The following is a 16,852-nucleotide window of genomic DNA, read 5'->3' on the forward strand; positions in this document are numbered from 1 at the left end:
ACTCACTTGTTCAGCCGAATGGCATACTCCTTCAGGGCAAACACGTTATCGGCAAAGACAATAATCTTGTCATTCCTCCTTTCATGAAACTTGATCAGGAACTGGCAAGCTCTGAACTTGTTGGGGTTCATTGTGTACAGCAAGATCCGTTTCTTGGTTTTGATAGCCACATACTCCCTATAAAACTCAGGGGACATCGGGCACCACACCTGTGATACAACAGGAATCGGGTCAGTGGAGGAGGCGGAGCAACCTCACCTGCCCTCGACAGTGCTGCCTACACGCTCACTCAGGAAAACAGTCTGCCTCGTGACAGTGACCCTGCCCAGGGCCTTCCGCCCAGCAGAGCTACTGCCAGTGTCTCTGCCAGAGCAGTGCCTTCAAACTTGGATTGTTACCTCACAAACTAAACATTCACACACACAAACACAACTTTATGAAACAATATGTACCCTCAATACATATTATACATTCTGGTAGATTCTTCTCTATCCTGACCATGGCCTGCCAGAGTGATGTCATCACCTACTATAGTGTCACAGTCCAGTGCTTTAGAAAACTCTGACACAAGGGCCCCAGGAAATGAGCACAAAAACATTTACAGCAATGTTGTCATAAATAAGCTCAAATTTATAGCAACAGTAAAGAAATCAGTGGCTAGCTAGGGCGGGAGTAGACAGTGACTGACTGCAAATGTTCACAAGGGAACTTTGGGGGAACGGAAATGTCCTAACACTAGATTGTGGGGATAACTACGGAGCTCTTTACATTAACTAAAACCACAGAAACTATAAATCACAGCATTTACGTACAACAGGTCAATGTTACAGAATGTAAACTAAACTTTGACAAAGCTGTCAAAAACTTTAAAAACTTAGCAACTCAACTGTCTGTCAACACTGGAAAAAAATTTTCTTTTTTACGGCTCTATAATATTCCATTATATGTGGAATTGTAGTTTATTTGTATAATGGATACTACAGAGCAATTCCAAGGGGTGAACTACAGCTACATTCATCATCAAAAAATAATGCATTATGCAAGGAATAAAAATAGAGCAAATGACAGAAATCATTCAAGTATAATAACCTGTTTCTATTTTTAGATATATAGAGACTTTTTAAAAGGTAAGACGAAACCACCTATGTTCAGGAGATTATACATAGGAGGTAAAATAGCCCTAAGACAGTGGTCCTCTGTCGTAGGCAGGGGGAGGGGAGATGCAACTGGAGAGGGTCAGGGCCTCCAAGGTTCTGGCAACTCTGTCTCATAAGATGGGTGGTTATTACAAAGACATAACTAAAGGAAAGGAAACTTCTCAACAGAGCAAGTCTACCTGCACACAGTCCTCACACTCACCTTTACCCAGCAGGCCCCTTTCCACCCTTCACGACAAAGGCCACTCTGCTCTAACCATTGAGCGACAGTCACTTTTAGGTGCCAGAAAGAATTCGTTACTGTTCCTTCTGAGAAGACTTATCTTTCAAGATATATTTTTAACATATACCTGTGCGGGTATTCATGACAGAATAATATTGGGAAAACATATTCTTAGAAATAAAATGATCAAGGCCACAGGTGCCTTCTAGGGGCATCAATACCAATAGGCTTTGGCATCGGTGGTGGCCTGGACGACTACTGGTGCAGGACCACCCCAGTGAAGGGGGTCCCTCCCAGTCTGGATTAGCACTCTCACTTTACCATGCCCCGTGTGCCCTGTCTGTGAAGTGGCAGACCCACCACACAGCTCACAGGTGACTGAAGGGCTGCATGAGGTGGCAGCGCTTTGCTCAGGTCCTGACCTGTGTATCTTCCCAGAGGAATCTACCTGACCCATTCACCTCTCCCCAGAGGCTGTGCAAGGAAGGGAACAGCTACCTCAGCACACTGGACTTTGGCGATGTAGCCGTTGTTCTGCAGTTCCATCCAATTAGCTTCATAGAGCTTGGGCCCAATCAGGAAATTTAAGTCAACAATTTTGTCATCTTCCCGGACGAGAGTTGCGGTCAAACCCAGCTTGCAGTGGGCCTGCACAATGGTGAGCACCCGTCGAAACATCTTGGCTGGGGAAACAATTGGCAGTTCGCTGTCACTTTTGTAAATGCTCAAGTACCACATACAGCCTTGTGACTTCACAATGGCCTGTGACTTAGGTGGACTCGCACGGGTTTCTGGGTCACAGTGTAATTGACACTGCCAGAGCTCTTCAAAAGGATGGACAGGAGAGCAAGAAGGAAAAGCCGACAGGGAGCTCCATGTTAGCAAGTCCAGAATTTTCCACACGACGGTCAAGCAGAAGCACCAGCGGCAATTTGAAAAGGGAGTTACAACCCTTAACATGCCACTGAGCTCCAATTATCAAAGGGATCTGACACCCTGGGACTTGCACCAAGGTTACCACGAAGGTAGTTGGGTGCCTGGGGATCAGAGGAACAAAAGGAGCCAGATCTGCTTGGCTTTCCATCACCTTCCCAGAAACCAAGGAGAGAACAGGGGGCGACGAACTACAGGTACCCTGACCTGCCTCAGGACTCTCCCTACTCCAATTAGCTGGTAAAACAGCAACTTCCTGTGTCTTCCATTCTTTTAAATGTTGCAATTCTTTCTGACTTACCCAATTAAATAAAACACATAAAAGGGTGTGAGATTTTTAAAGACCCAATTTATGGGTTTCCATAGGTTCACCTTTTTAAAATTCTAATAGTTGACCCTTGAACAACACAAGTTTAAATTGTATGTGTCCATAAGAGTCAACAGTACTTTTGATTTGAGGTGGGGAATCCGCGTATGCAGAGGACCAACTTAAGTTACGGAGAGGTTTTTTTTTGGTTTTGTTTTTTTTTAGAAACAATGACCTGGGAGCATCTATTTTTATTTAATTTTTTTTTTCCCCCACCAAGGGAGCAATTCACCATTTGTGATTTTTTTGTTTTTTTTAATTTTGTTTTTAATGTTTTTATTGACTTCAGAGAGGATGGGAGAGGGAGAGAGAGACAGAAACATCAATGATGAAAGAGAAACACTGATGGGCTGCCTGCCTCCTGCATACCCCCTACTGGGGATTGAGCCCACAACCCGGGCATGTACCCTGACCAGGAATCACACCTGTGACCTCCTGGTGCAGGGGTCGAAGCTCAACCACTGAGCCACATCAGCCAGGCTATACAGATTTTTGATTCACAAGGACCACTGCCTCTAACCCCCGCGTTGTACAAAGGGTCAACTGTATTCAAGTTAAAATGCTCATCTTACCACAAATAAAGGTAAGGCCATCAATAACACTCTTAGGAATGAGAGGTCAGACTGCACCAAAACATAAACCAAAAACATAATATGAAATAAAAGAAGGCTGTTTAACCCCAAGGAAACAGCCAGGTCTTAGAGTTTCACATACTGCGGCCTAATGTGGATTACACACACGGAAAACAAACAAAAACCAAGGTCAGGGTTAACCTCCAAAACTCTGCCAGCTCAAGACAGTAGCAAGGACCTCAGAACAGGTTCCCCACATCAGGACATGGTTGCCATGGCAATGGAGATACCAAGCTAATGTGGGCCCCAGGAGGCAGCAAAGGTATGACCCAGGGATTACCTGTTTCAGGGAAGCTCGAGCTAGACCTGCCTGGGCAATGGGGCCCAAAGCAAGCCTTCCCAGGGCATCTGCTGCGAGTCACACAGCTGTGGACATTCTCATACAGCCACGGCACTGCCACAGGGGGGGAACTCACATGCAATCACATGCAAGGCCTGATAAAATTTTACACAGGCACAAATGCAGAGTCACCCAGTCAAGATCTGAGTGATTGCAGCGCCCAAAGCCTGCCCTCTGGCCCATCCTGCCAACATTAATCCTCTCACTCAAGGGCACCAGCTCTGGCTTCATTATCAGAGGACTCTGCCTCGTGTTTGAATTTCATATAAATGGAGTCAAGGGACATACTTTTTGTCTGTGGCCTGTTTCACTGCACATTATCTCAGAGTTGTTATTTGACATTTATTGGTTGATTCTTTGATTGTTGGTCCCTCCCACTCTATCTCCAGTCCAAGCACAGTGCCTGCTCCTTGAAGGATTCTCAAGAAATACTCATGAAAATAATGAAATTGACACAGGGCCACCCATGCAGTAAGCACTTAATATATACAAGAATGTCTTATTAATATAATGAACTCATGGGGCTCCTTTTGGAAGATCTGTAAAAGAACACAACAATCATTAAGAGACTAAGATCAATCAGCCTGCAGGAGAGGCGGAGCTCTGAGAGCTTTGAGTCTTTACCTGATCTGCTTCTGGACCCAGGCCTTAGAAAAACAGACTGTAGTGTGCATTTTGGTTCTGTCCAAACTCACCCAGCCTGAGCAGAGGGAACCACAAACCATGGGTTGCTGATAGCTCCAAACAGGGTACTCAAGGACAGTCACAATTGTCTGACACTGACCTGCACCAGAGATGCTCCCAAAAGACCAAGAGTTCTAGCAGATCTATTTACTATGTAGAAACAAACCCAAAGAAGCCAAAATTGGGAGACAAAAAAACAAGCCCCAAGTGTAAGAACAAGAGAAGTTTCCAGAAAAAGAGCTAAATGAAATTGAGATAAGCAATCTATCAAATATAGAATTTAGAATACAGATTGCAAGGATGCTCAACAGCATGAAAAACAAAATGGAAACCATGAAAGATGACACAGCACAAATAATACACTGGAAGGAATAAAGAGCAGATTGGAGGACGCTAAGGATAGGATCAGTGAATTAGAAGACAGGGTAGAAAAAATCACTCAATCAGAGATCCAAAATGAAAACACAATTAAAAAACAGGAGGACAGTTTAATGGAGTTGTGGGATAACATGAATGTACCAATATTCACATTACCAGAGTACCAGAAGGGGAAGAAAGTAAGCAAGGGATAGAGAATTTGTTTCAAGAAATAACGGCAGGAAACTTCCCTAACCTGGTCAAGGAAAAAGTCACACAAGTTCAGAAGGCACACAGAGTCCCAAGCAAGAAAAATCCAAAGAAACCCACGACCAGACACATCATAATTAAAATGCCAAAAATTCAAGACAAAGAGAGAATATTAAAGGCAGCAAGAGAAAAGCAATCTGTTACTTACAAAGGAGCTCCCACAAGGCTGTCAGTTGACTTCTCATTAGAAACTCTACAGGCCAGAAGGGAATGGCATGAAGTATTCAAGGTAATGCAAAACAAGGATCTGAAACCAAGACTACTCTATCCAGCAAAGCTATCATTCAAAATAGATGGTGAGATAAAGAGCTTCCTAGACAAAAACAGGCTAAAGAAGTTTATCGCCATCAAACCAGCACTGCAAGAAACGTTAAAGGGACTGCTGTAATAAGTAGAAATACAGAGACCTGTCAGAATGGCTACCATCGACAAATCAACAAATGACAATGCTGGTGAGGGTGTGGAGAAAAGGGAACCCTGGGGTACACTGCTGATGGGAATGCAGACTGGTGCAGCCACCATGGAAAACAGTATGGAGTTTCCTCAAAAAATTAAATATGAAACTGCGATTTGGCCCTGTGATCCCATTTCTAGGAATATATCCTAAGAAACCCGATATACCAATCAGAAAGAATTTATGCACCCCTATGTTCATAGCAGGGCATTTTACAATAACTAAGACCTGGAAACTGCCCAAGTGCCCATCAGTAGATGAGTGGATAAAAAAGCTGTGTGACATTAACACCATGGAATACTATGCAGCTGTAAAAAAACAAGGATCTATTACCCTTTGGGACAGCATGGAGGGAACTGGAGAGTATTATGCTAAGCAAAATAAGCCAGTCAGAGAAAGACAAGTGTAACAGGATCTCACTCGTATGTGGAATCTAATGAACAAAATAAACTGATGAACAAAATAGATCCAGAGACATAGAAGCATGGAACAGACTGAGGGATCTCAGAGGGAAGGCGGGGATGAAGGAGTGGGTGGGGAGAGATTAATCAAAGAACTTATATGCATAAATGCATAACCCATGGACACAAAAAATAGTATGGGGAAGGCCTGGGGATAGGGCGGATTCAATGGCGAGAAAAAAAAGGGGACATCTGTAATACTTTCAACAAAGAAAAATTTTTTTTAAAAAAAGAAAACAAGCAAAAATAAAACACAGCAATTTTTACTTTTTGAGATAACTCTCAAAGATTTATCATTCTACCTACTCCAACGTGGTAAATGTTTAACAGTCAAGAAACTTATGCTGATTTGCTAGAATTCCCTTATTTAACATTTGCTCTCTGCTATGATGTCAACCTGACCTCGAAACTCTTTGGAGATGTTTGGTTTCACTCTTCTACCCAAACATAGACAAGGGGATGCAGAGAAGCACCAGAGAGACAGACACACAGGCAAGAGTGAACTGTGGGCACACTGCTCCAGAGCCAATGCCGAGCCTGGCTGCCCCACTCTGGAACCTGGGACACATGTTACAGAAGGACAGCAACATACTGAATATATTCTCAGGCAGAAAAGCCTTGAGCCTTCCTAAGCCTCAAGTGATATGATTATATCATCAATTTGGTCCAATCAGACCAAATACCCACCCTCTTCCAAATTCTTTCTATCCAGTTAGTTTTTAAGTAATCATATAGTAAAACTGACCATTCTCTGGGGGGGGGGGAGGGATCAGTTCTAAAAATTTTAACACATGTATAGATTTGTGTACCCACCACCATAATCAGGATACAGATTAATCCATCACCTAAAGACGCCCCCTTGTGCCCTCCCTCTAAGTCACACCCTCTCCTACCCCACCCTGGCACAATGACTGATCTGTCCTCGTCACAGAGTTTGGTTTCAAGGATGTCCCAGCAAAGGCATCACACACTGTGGAACCTCTGAGACAAGCTGCTCAGCAGGCTGCCTGTGATCCAGCTGGGGTGTCACATGCAGCAAGTGTCCCTTTTCACTAGTGGAGTGTCCGGGACAGACGCACGAGTCTGCCTCTCAGATCGCTCACAGGTGGGCGTGTCACTGTTGCTAGGTTCTGAATATCAGGACTGGAGCTAGAATAAACATCCACACACAGGTGTTGTATGAACCTACACTTCCATTTCTCCAGGAGGGGCACTCAAGGGTGGCACTGCTGAGCCACACAGTAACTTCCTAATATACCAGGTTTCTCCACAGTGGCTGCACGTTCTGCACTCCCTCTGGGGACCTGTGGCAGCAGCAGCTGCTCTGTGCTGTCAGTACTGGGTATTTGAGTTTTTTATTTTAGCCACTCTAATAGGTGTGCAGTGGTGTCTCACTGTGCTTTTAGTATGTGTTTCCCTGAGAGCTAATTATGCTGAACTTCTTTTCAAATGCTTATGGGCATCTGTACATTCTCTTTGGTGAAACATCTATTCATACTTTCTATTTTCTAATGTTTTTACCATTGCCTGAATGTCTAACAGGCAATCAAATTAACACATCTCAAGCCTAGCTCCTGATCCGCACTCTCTGACATCTGCTCCCTCTATAGTTTCCCATCTCAATTAATGTCCACTCTATCCTTCCAAGTGTTCAAGTCAGACTTGACAGTCAGCCTCAACTCCTCTTCCTCTCAGCTCCCACATCTAGCCTGTCAGCCTAACATACCCAGATTAGATCAGCTTTATTCTGACTGGGTCAAGCCTCTCGTTGGGATCCCACAACCTAACCCATTAGCCACTTCTATTCTTGCTTCCTTCAGTCTACTGTCAGCACAGCAGCTAGGGGGGCACTTTCCTAGCCTTGGTCAGATCACGCCACCTTTGCTCAAATCCCTCCAATGGCTTCCCACCCACTCAAGAGGATAAGCCTTACTGTGACCTGTGAGGCCCAACCCTGCCCACCCCTCTCCGACCTCAACTTGACTGCTCTCCTCTATTCCCCTCTAGTCACAGGGCCACCATGCTATTGTCAGGCCACACCAAGTACCTTCCTGCCTCAGGACTGGCCCCCTGTTCCTTCTACCTGAGAGACCCCTGATCTCTACCTGGCTTCCTGTGAATATCTAGGTATCGTCAGGCACCCAGAGGTGCTTGAGGAATTCTCGCTATATAGGAAAAAAGCAGACATTAGAGCAATTTTGACAATATTTTGAATACTCCATGTGAAAATGCCTGATATCATTTCATTAATCATACTCTATGAAATTTATCAAGTTCCTCTTAATTTGTTTTATCAAGAGTGGTTAGCCTGGCCCAGCCAATGTTGCTCAGTGGTTGAGTGTGGAGCCAGGAACCAAGAGGTCACTGGTTGGATTCCTGGTCAGGACACATGCCCAGGTTGCTGGCTCTCAATCCCCAGCAGGAAGCATGCAGCAGGCAGCCAAATGATGTTTCTCTCTTGTTGATGTTTCTCTCTCTTTCTCCCTCTCCTTTCTTCTCTAAAAATCAATGAAAACATTTTATTTTTTTTTTTAAAAAAAGAGAGGTTTGCCTGGAATACTACTCAACAATAAAAGGACACACCATCAATACATGTTACAATGTGGATGGACCACTGAGCCTAGTGAAGGAAGCAAGACACAGGAAGAGACAGATGATTCTGTTCATGTTTCCAGGAAAGACAAGGCCACCGAGACAGAAAGCAGATCAGTGGCTGTGGGGCTGAGTGACCACACTGGCTACAGATGAGCATGAGGAAGGAGTTCAAAACCTGGAGCACGGTGATGGCTGCACAACTCCATAAATTTACTAAAAACCTTGAGTTGTACACTTATAATGAGAGGGTTTTATGATATATAAATCCTATCAATAGAGCTGTTCTTAAAAACAGATTGCCTGGATGCTAGACATAGGGCTTCTCTAACATATTAAGGACAATACTTCAGTCTTCAAACAGACCAAACAACACTACTGCAAGGATTTTCAGTGCTCCTAGTCATTTTCGCAGGACCATAGGAAATACAGGTTAAGGGTAAGCTGAGCTGCACCAGTAAGATGGAAAAAGAAAGAGTATCGTTTTCTGAAGGACCCTCTGGACCAGCGACTCAGGTCGCTGTGAGTGCGACACCATCCACCCACCTTCACCCCCACATGCTTATGACTTATTTAAAGCTTTACCCAGTAAGTCCCGCCCTCAACCCCACGGCTGGAAATCCACTTCTATCCATGCAATGAGTGGGCAGCCCAGCTCTCATCCTGCTTACCTGGTATGGTGTGGACTTCATCCAGGATCATGAGGCCCCACTCCTGAGTTCTGAGCCACTCCATGACGCGCTCAGCCTCCCAGGACCTTTTGGTGGTGTGGCCCAGCATGGAGTAGGTGCTAATGGCAATGGAGCAGCCTATGGGCTTGTCCTTGGCATCAGAGGTAAAGCGGCAGATCTGGCTGTCGTCAATGGTGGACCACATCTTGAACTGGGCTTTCCATTGCTCCACAGACACAGCTGAATTGCCCAGCACCAGGCAGCGCTTTCTGACAGTGCAGGCAGCTGTCACACCAACCAGGGACTTCCCAGCACCTACAAGGAACCCAAGACCAGGCTGAAATGAAGGACAGAGACAGACGCAAGAGCACAAAAATCTAAGCAAATGATTTTTACTGATCTTCACAGTTGACATTGTGAGGCACTTACTGCTCTGGAGCCTCTGTTTTCTTCTTTATAAAAAGGAGACATACCTAGTTTACACAGAAATGTAAGAAGTAAAAACAAGTGCCAGTGCCTGTTGTAGCATTTTACGTATATCTTGTTTAAATGAGGAAATCTCAAAACAAACCAGAGATAAGAGACACTATTATTGCCATTTTAAACATAGTAAAACTAAAGAAAGCCAGGGCATAACTTGCCCGAAGCCATGGGGAAGCAGTGCTGCTAGGGTAGTGTGCCCAGCACATGTCCTCCAAGGAGAATGCAGTAAAAGAGCTGTTGTGACTACACAACAAACTGGGCCTAGTCAGGAATGCAGCAAGTATGGACACTGCTGGTCAAGACAGAGAACGGGAAAATCCAGGAGCTTCCACGTTTACTACCGTCTACCATCTGAAGATCAAGACAAAAATCAAGCTATTTCTTTAAACAGCAATTCTTCTTTACCAAGAATGGGCATCAAATAACTCATGGAGCTTTAAAAAAAGGACAAGCTGAAAGCACAGGTCCCTCCCCTGGGTGAGTCTGTTGTGACTGCTAGCCATGAAGGAGGCCAGGAGCTAGCATGACTCGGGACAAACGACACCTGACAGGAGTCAAGGGGGCTGCCACTGCCCCTTGTGATGTGCACACCTTAACAAGTGGTCGGGAACAAACCCAGTTTCTGTGCTGGGGAGCCTCCACACAGACAGACCTCACAAACTAACTGCAAGAACAAGAACCCAGCCCCAGCCAGTAAAATAAGACCCCCACACACACACATCACTCTCAACCCTCACAATGCTATTTCCCCACACTGCCTGAAATTCAAACACTGCACAGGCGACTTATTTACCACCTGTCTCCACCTCCCTAGAATAGCCTGAGATCAGGAGTGCTGTCTCCACACCACATCCCGTGTGGAGGCCAGGGCCCTGTGCACAGCAGCACTCCAATACCTGTCGAGTCCTAAATCAGGGAGTCACCTGACTGTGGCTGTACCCTGGCCAAGGGTGACTTAGAGAGAGGCACACAGGGAGTGGGAGGCAGCCTGGGCATATTCCTATTTAGTACCACTCACCACAAGGAAGCACAATGACCCCTGAACGTGCACGCCCATTCCCAAACATCTTCCGCAGGCTCTTCTCCTGATACGGCCTAAGGACAGCTGTGGGCTTCAGGTCAATGTTGATGTCAGGGTTAACAGAGTCGTTCCGGAAGTCATATTCCGCCAAGAGCGGGTACTCGAGGTGGATGCAGCGTTTCTGAAGCTCCTCGATCATCTCCTGGGGAGTGAGCACATGAAGCACTTAGAGCCTTACTCCAAAGTGTGTGCATGAGGAGCACATACCCTAAGGGCCTTGTGGTCAAAAGAACAGCAGTTTATCTAGACTCTTGCAACTTCAGATCTTGCTTAATAACAGCTTGGCTAAAACATGGAAAAGGAACCCAAATGAAGGACAAACAAAATGAATCCAACCAGCCACCAGAAACGCCCCTCTGCGCCACTCCTCTGTGAAGCTGACCACAGCCTAAGGAGTGGGACATGCAGACCAAACTCCAGTAGGAGGGTGGACACTGCAGCCCAGACAGCAGGGAGGAGGTGGGCATTCCTCCTCTCTCAGACTACAGAAAGAGTCCGTGCAGGGCCGGGCTAGCCGAGGACACCACCGAGAGGAGGAGCCAGGGGGGGCTCGTCGCTAACCTGCTTGACTTCAAAAGACACTGTCTGTGTCTCCTCTTCCTCCTCCTCATCTCTGTCCATCTGCTCATAAAAGTCAAACAGGTCCGTGGGGATGTCAGATTTACCCTGCGGATCTGCCACCCGGGAGGTAGAGGGCCCACCACTGCCCTCAGCAGTCTTCGCAATCTGTAAGAGAAAGACAGGGTCCACATTTGCCTGCAACATTTAACCCCAATGTTACCAAGCAAGACCTAAAGCTGAAAAAAAATTGCATGGTCACTGGGTTGCAAAGGCTGAACTAGAAGCATGAGAGCTGCAATCCTAATGCCCCAGCCCCAGGGGAACCAAACGCTCACGCACAGCAGATCTGCTTGTGAAGGTCTCTGTGATGAGCTCAGTCACCTCCCCTTCAGAGCTCCTCAGGCGGCACTCCCGAATCACTGGGTCCTGGAGAAGATGCTGGATAACATCGGGGTGGGAGCTCTCAACGAAGTACCTACGAGGAAGCATGTGCACACTGACCAGCACACCCCTTTCAGAAGGTTCTACTGCACAATTACAGTCTGGAGACAGTGGCCTGATGCCTCTCTCCACTTCCTCACTGCCCCATGACCCTCTGCAAATCTGAGCTGTGAGCTACTGGCTATGATATAACATATGAGGGTTGTGGGCAAAACCATACTTTGAAGATAAATAAGCTGGTATCTCAGCCCTGCCTCCACTGCTTGGGGGAACGTGGTAGCTAGTGGAAGTGCCTTCGACAAATCAGTCACAGAATCCCTTACCTGTTGTGCTTCAGGACCAACTTGACTTTCCCGTAACTGACAGTACACAACTGCAAGAAGTGAAAACCAAACAGGCAAAGTTAGCAGCATGCAGCGCACTCAGACACAACCACTATGGGGCTTGTCCTACCACCTACCACTGAGGGGAAGAACTCCTGTTAGTGCAGAAAAACTCAATGGCAACCCTAACAGGTCAGAGCTGCCTCAATCGAGCTTTTCCTATTAGCCTCTTCTTTTTGAAAGCAAAACCTTCCTCTTGACTGGCTAATTTTTATGCACATCGCATAATAGAACATGGCTTAAAACCTTTATTTCCCTTTCTTCTCCATTCCCACGGGCCCCATTCTAATCCATAGGTCCATCCTGCCAAATCAGTATTACTCCAGCTCCCAGCACAAAGCTGGCCAGTGAGTGTGCTCGGTAATTGTCTGCTGTGTAAATTAAATGCAAAGCCTCCTAGCCTCCTCACCAATGTCCCTATTCCCCCAACTAACATGTAAGCCTCTTATGGCAGAGACTACAACACACATCCTCCCAGGTTCCCAGCAGTCTCCAGGGTGGAATGCAGCAGAGGCCATGTGGTGCCCACGAAAAGCCACCCCAAACCTAGGGCTGCTCCTGCCTCCACTGCTGCCCTTCTGGATCCACCACTGCACTCTGCCAATACCCACATTCCTGCAGGCAGCTCCCAGCCAAGACTCAGTACAGCAGGGTGCTAATGTGGGCTCATTCCAGCAAGGTGCAGGCCCTTTTCCCTGGGCAGCCTTCCATATCACTCAAGAAGAGAACTCTCCCCAGGGTCCCTGCCAGCTTCTCTGAGCTCGGATGCATTACTGTACTGGAGGCCTACAGCACTCCTCTTCTGTCACTCAGATTAGGCTCTGAACCCAACTTCCTTTAGATCACTAGAGGGCAACAAAAGCCACTGTCCATCTCTCCTGAAAGGCATTCACATATCTCACAGAACAAACCCAAGCATGTTCAGCTACCCTTCACATGGAACTCTACCCACTTCACCATTTGTGTTCCTTTTCAACTTCCCTAATAAAATTTGTTGACTATTGTCTGGTGCAGATATTCAACCTTAGATGGAGCTTCCCATCTGTATTAGACTACGTGAGCTGTTACGTAGAACAACATAGACTGGGTGGTTTAACAACAGAAACTTATTTCTAGAAGTCCACAGTAAAAGGGCCAGTGACTCCGTTTCTAGTGAATGTTCTTCTGGATAGCAGAGGGCTACTTTCTTGCTGTGTGCTCACATAACCTCTCCTTGTGTACATGCAAAAAGAGAGAAAGAGAGCACACAAGTCTTCTGATGTCTCTTCTTTTAAGGACACTCTTATGACCTCATTTAACCTTAATTACTTCCTTACTCCAAATACACCGCATTAGTGGTTAGGGCTTCAAGATATTAATTTTGGAGGGTGCACAATTCAGTCCATACACCACTAACTTTGGGCTGCATTCCTAAATAACCCTGGCCAGTATGCATACCCACTCGTGGGAAGTGTGGCCTCAGCAAGAACACATGCTGGCCCCATAGGAGTAGTTGCTGGAGTAATCAGTTGTTTTGCTCCCCACACTAGATCTGAGTAACATTCTTTCTTTTCTTTTTTAATCCTCACCTGAGGCTATGGTTTTATTGATTTTAGAAAGAGGGGACAAGAGGAAGAAAGAGAGAGAAACAGAGCGAGAGCGAGTGAGCAAGCAAGCGAGAAACATCCACTGGTTGCCTCCCACATGCACCCCAACCAGAGATCAAATCTGCAACCTAGGTATGTGCCCTGACTGGGAATCGAACCCACAACCTTTTGGTACATGGAACAATGCTCAACAAACTGAGCCACCTGGCAAGGGCTGAATGGCATTTTCTTGATTGTTGCCACAGTAACAATATGTCGCACCTGTCCCCACTATTACTACATGAAGGAGGGCAAAGTGCTAGCCTTTGCCCCCACTTGCCTTAATGAACTGAGTAATTCCATCGGGGACTCCCGTCTTGCTAAGCTTCCTGAGGTACTCAGTGATGTCACTGGTTTGCAGCCCAACACTGACAGCTGCATACAAGGAGTAGGCAGTCAGCTTGTACTCGTGCACGTGGGTTGGTCGGCACACTGGCTCTGCAATAGCCACCAGGAAGTCTTGAGCATACTTGTAAACTGGAGAGAAGGCTTCTAAGAAAATGTGGCCATCAGGAGCCTGAGAAACACCAAGAGGACACAGACAAGAAAACTAATGAGTTTCAAAGACTATTAGACTCTTTTCCGTATCATTATCTATAAAAGATAAGCGGTCCAAAAAGTGATCTTTAACCTACCAACACCAGGGATATTTTTGTCAGCACTCCAGACAACTGTGGGCCTTTGATCAGATACAAGGAGTGGCGAGAACAGAAGAGTTTACAAAATAGTAGCTGCCTCCTATTATTCTTCACAGGAAAACTCACCTTACTAGCTACTCTCAAGTTACCTTTTGGCGAGAATCCAAAAATACAACGTTACTTCACCTTGAGCAAAAAAGCCGCCTAGCAAATATGTTTTCCATTAACTTTTACAAGTGAGGAATTAAAATGTCACTAGCAAACATCATTTATTCGGTAGATAAAAGTATTCCCGAATCTGTGGTAGAGCTGCAAAGCGGGGCGACAGGAGGGCTTAGAGATGAAGGAAGCCCGGTCCAGCGGGCACGGGCGCTCCGGCCCCGGCTGCCCCCGCCGCGGCTCCGCCCCCGGCCGCCCCCGCCCCCGGCTGCCCCCCGCCGCGGCCCCGGCCGCCCCGCCCGAGCGCGCTCACCACCCAGAGCGGCCGCGAGAGGTGGTCGTCCTTCAGCGGCATCTGCGGCCGGTAGTCCTTGGCGCCGTACTCGTCCAGCCTGGCGCTGGCCTCGTCCACCTGCTTCCCCGCGGCCGAAGGCACCGCCTCCTGCGGGTCGCCCCCGGGGCCGTCGTCCTCCTCCTCCTCATCGTCCTCGCAGTGCCGCTTCTTGGCCTTCTTCTTGTCTGCAGGGCGAGCACAGCCGTGAGCGGGCCCGAGCGCCCCCCGCCCGCCCGGCCCCGCGGCCCGCGCGCTCCCGCCGCGAGGGGGGCGCGGCGAGGGGTCCGCGGCGGCGCCCCCGGGCTCTGCCCACCCGCCCAGGACCGCCCCCGCCGGGCCCGGGTTCGACCGTCCCGCCGGCCGCTCGCGCACCGCGGTCAGCCCGGTCCCGCTTGCCCATGGCGCACAGACGGAGACTCGCGCGGCCTCCCGCCGGCTGCTCGCGGCACTTCCGGTTCACCCCGGAAGCTTTCGGCGACTGCACAGGAAGTCCCGCCGCGGGGCCGCGGGGAGGGGGCCTCGTCCCGTCTTCCGGCGGTGCCTCCGCGCAGCCTGAGCGCCGGCGTGCGGGCGGGTGGCCGGCGCTCTGGTGCAGGGGGAGCCGGGGCGGCGCAGTCGAGCGGGGCCCAGAGGCCGTCCGGCGCGGCGGCCCCGGGAGCCGCCTCCCAGGTGGGGCCACTGGGCGGAGGAGCTGAAGACGGCGCGCCGTCCCGCGTGAGCGGGGGAGGAGGGGCGCGCCCAGCCCGCAGCGCGGGGGCCGCGGGAAAGGAAACGGCGCCGAACAGCGCAGCTGCGGCCGGGCGGGGCCGCGGGGCGGGTTCTGCGGGGCGGGCTCTGCGGGGCGGGCTCGGCGGGCTCCGCGGCCGTCTGCAGCCTGAGCTGCGGGGGAGACAGCCTCCGCGCCGGGGGAAGGGCGCGCCTGCCGAGCCCGGCGCTTTCACGAGGCGAACCCGCTTTCGGGCCCGCCCGGCCGTCGTCCCCGGGCAGCCCCAAGTCCTCCGTGTGACCGCCCGGAGGCGCTGCCCCGCGCGTCGGGAGGCCCAGCCCCGCTGGGTGAAGCTGGACTCCGGGCGCCCAGGACGCGGCGGCCCGCGGCGGGGCGGGGGCGGGGCCTCAGCGCGGGCTTCCCCTGTAGCGGGGCCTGCGGGAGAAGCCCCTGTGTAGAAATGACTGCTCGGTTCTTAGTGTTTTGTTTTATTAAATTGAGCTCAGTTGATCGCCAGAAGCCCTGTCTAGTAGGTATCTTCTTTCTCAAGGTCCACAACAGGTTTGGCAGTTCAGAGTATGGACCAAAATGGGGCTCTGTAATGAATCTGACAAGTCCAGTGAGGAAAAGGAAGTTCACAGGGTGATCTGATTACAAACTCCTACAGATAATCAGAAAACAATAAAATGGCGATAACTACATACCTATCAATAATTATGTCGAGTGTAAATGTACTAAATGCTTTAATCAAAAGACAGATAAAGATGTGGTACAAGTACACAATGAAATATTACTCACAAAAATAATGACATCTTACCGTTTATGATAATATGGATGGACCTAACGATATGCTAAGTGAAATAAGTCAGAGAAAAACAGATACCATGTGATTTTACTTATATGTGGAATCCAAAAAACAAAATAAACAATACATGTGATGCATCACATAAATTGAAAGACAAGAATCACATGATCATGTCAATTGATGCAGGAAAAGAATTTGACAAAAGCCAACAGCCGTTTTAGATAAAAACTCTCAGCAAAATGGGAATAGAGGGATCACACCTCAACATAATAAAGGCCAAATATGACAGACCTACAGCCAACATCATACTCAATGGACAAAAACTAAAACCATTTCCCCTAAGAAGAGGAACAAGACAGGGTTGTCCACTTTCACCCTCTTATTCAACATAGTACTGGAAGTCCTCGCCATAGCCATTAGACAGGAAGAAAACATAAAAGGTATCCAAATTGGAAAGGAGGAAGGAAAATTATAATTATTTGCAAATGACATGAT

General features: G+C 48.1%; 1 protein-coding gene across 1 annotated transcript in view; it reads right to left on the reverse strand.

The window, feature by feature from the left end:
* ERCC3 (ERCC excision repair 3, TFIIH core complex helicase subunit) overlaps positions 1 to 15,351 on the reverse strand; it is a 30,826-nt gene extending 15,475 nt beyond the window's left edge. The window contains exons 1-10 of the mRNA XM_087819936.1: positions 15,219 to 15,351; positions 14,826 to 15,031; positions 13,996 to 14,232; positions 12,031 to 12,080; positions 11,606 to 11,741; positions 11,267 to 11,431; positions 10,643 to 10,847; positions 9,142 to 9,456; positions 1,879 to 2,063; positions 7 to 209 (exon numbers count right to left, since the gene is read on the reverse strand). Of these exons, the coding sequence (XP_087676062.1) occupies positions 7 to 209; positions 1,879 to 2,063; positions 9,142 to 9,456; positions 10,643 to 10,847; positions 11,267 to 11,431; positions 11,606 to 11,741; positions 12,031 to 12,080; positions 13,996 to 14,232; positions 14,826 to 15,031; positions 15,219 to 15,246 (1,730 nt within the window). The 5' untranslated portion in view covers positions 15,247 to 15,351. The remainder of the gene's footprint in view (positions 1 to 6; positions 210 to 1,878; positions 2,064 to 9,141; positions 9,457 to 10,642; positions 10,848 to 11,266; positions 11,432 to 11,605; positions 11,742 to 12,030; positions 12,081 to 13,995; positions 14,233 to 14,825; positions 15,032 to 15,218) is intronic.
* Positions 15,352 to 16,852: the final 1,501 nt, after the last annotated feature.

Source organism: Miniopterus natalensis, chromosome 8, assembly GCF_054644295.1.
Source record: "Miniopterus natalensis isolate mMinNat1 chromosome 8, mMinNat1.hap1, whole genome shotgun sequence".
In the NCBI taxonomy this organism is placed as follows: domain Eukaryota; kingdom Metazoa; phylum Chordata; class Mammalia; order Chiroptera; family Miniopteridae; genus Miniopterus; species Miniopterus natalensis.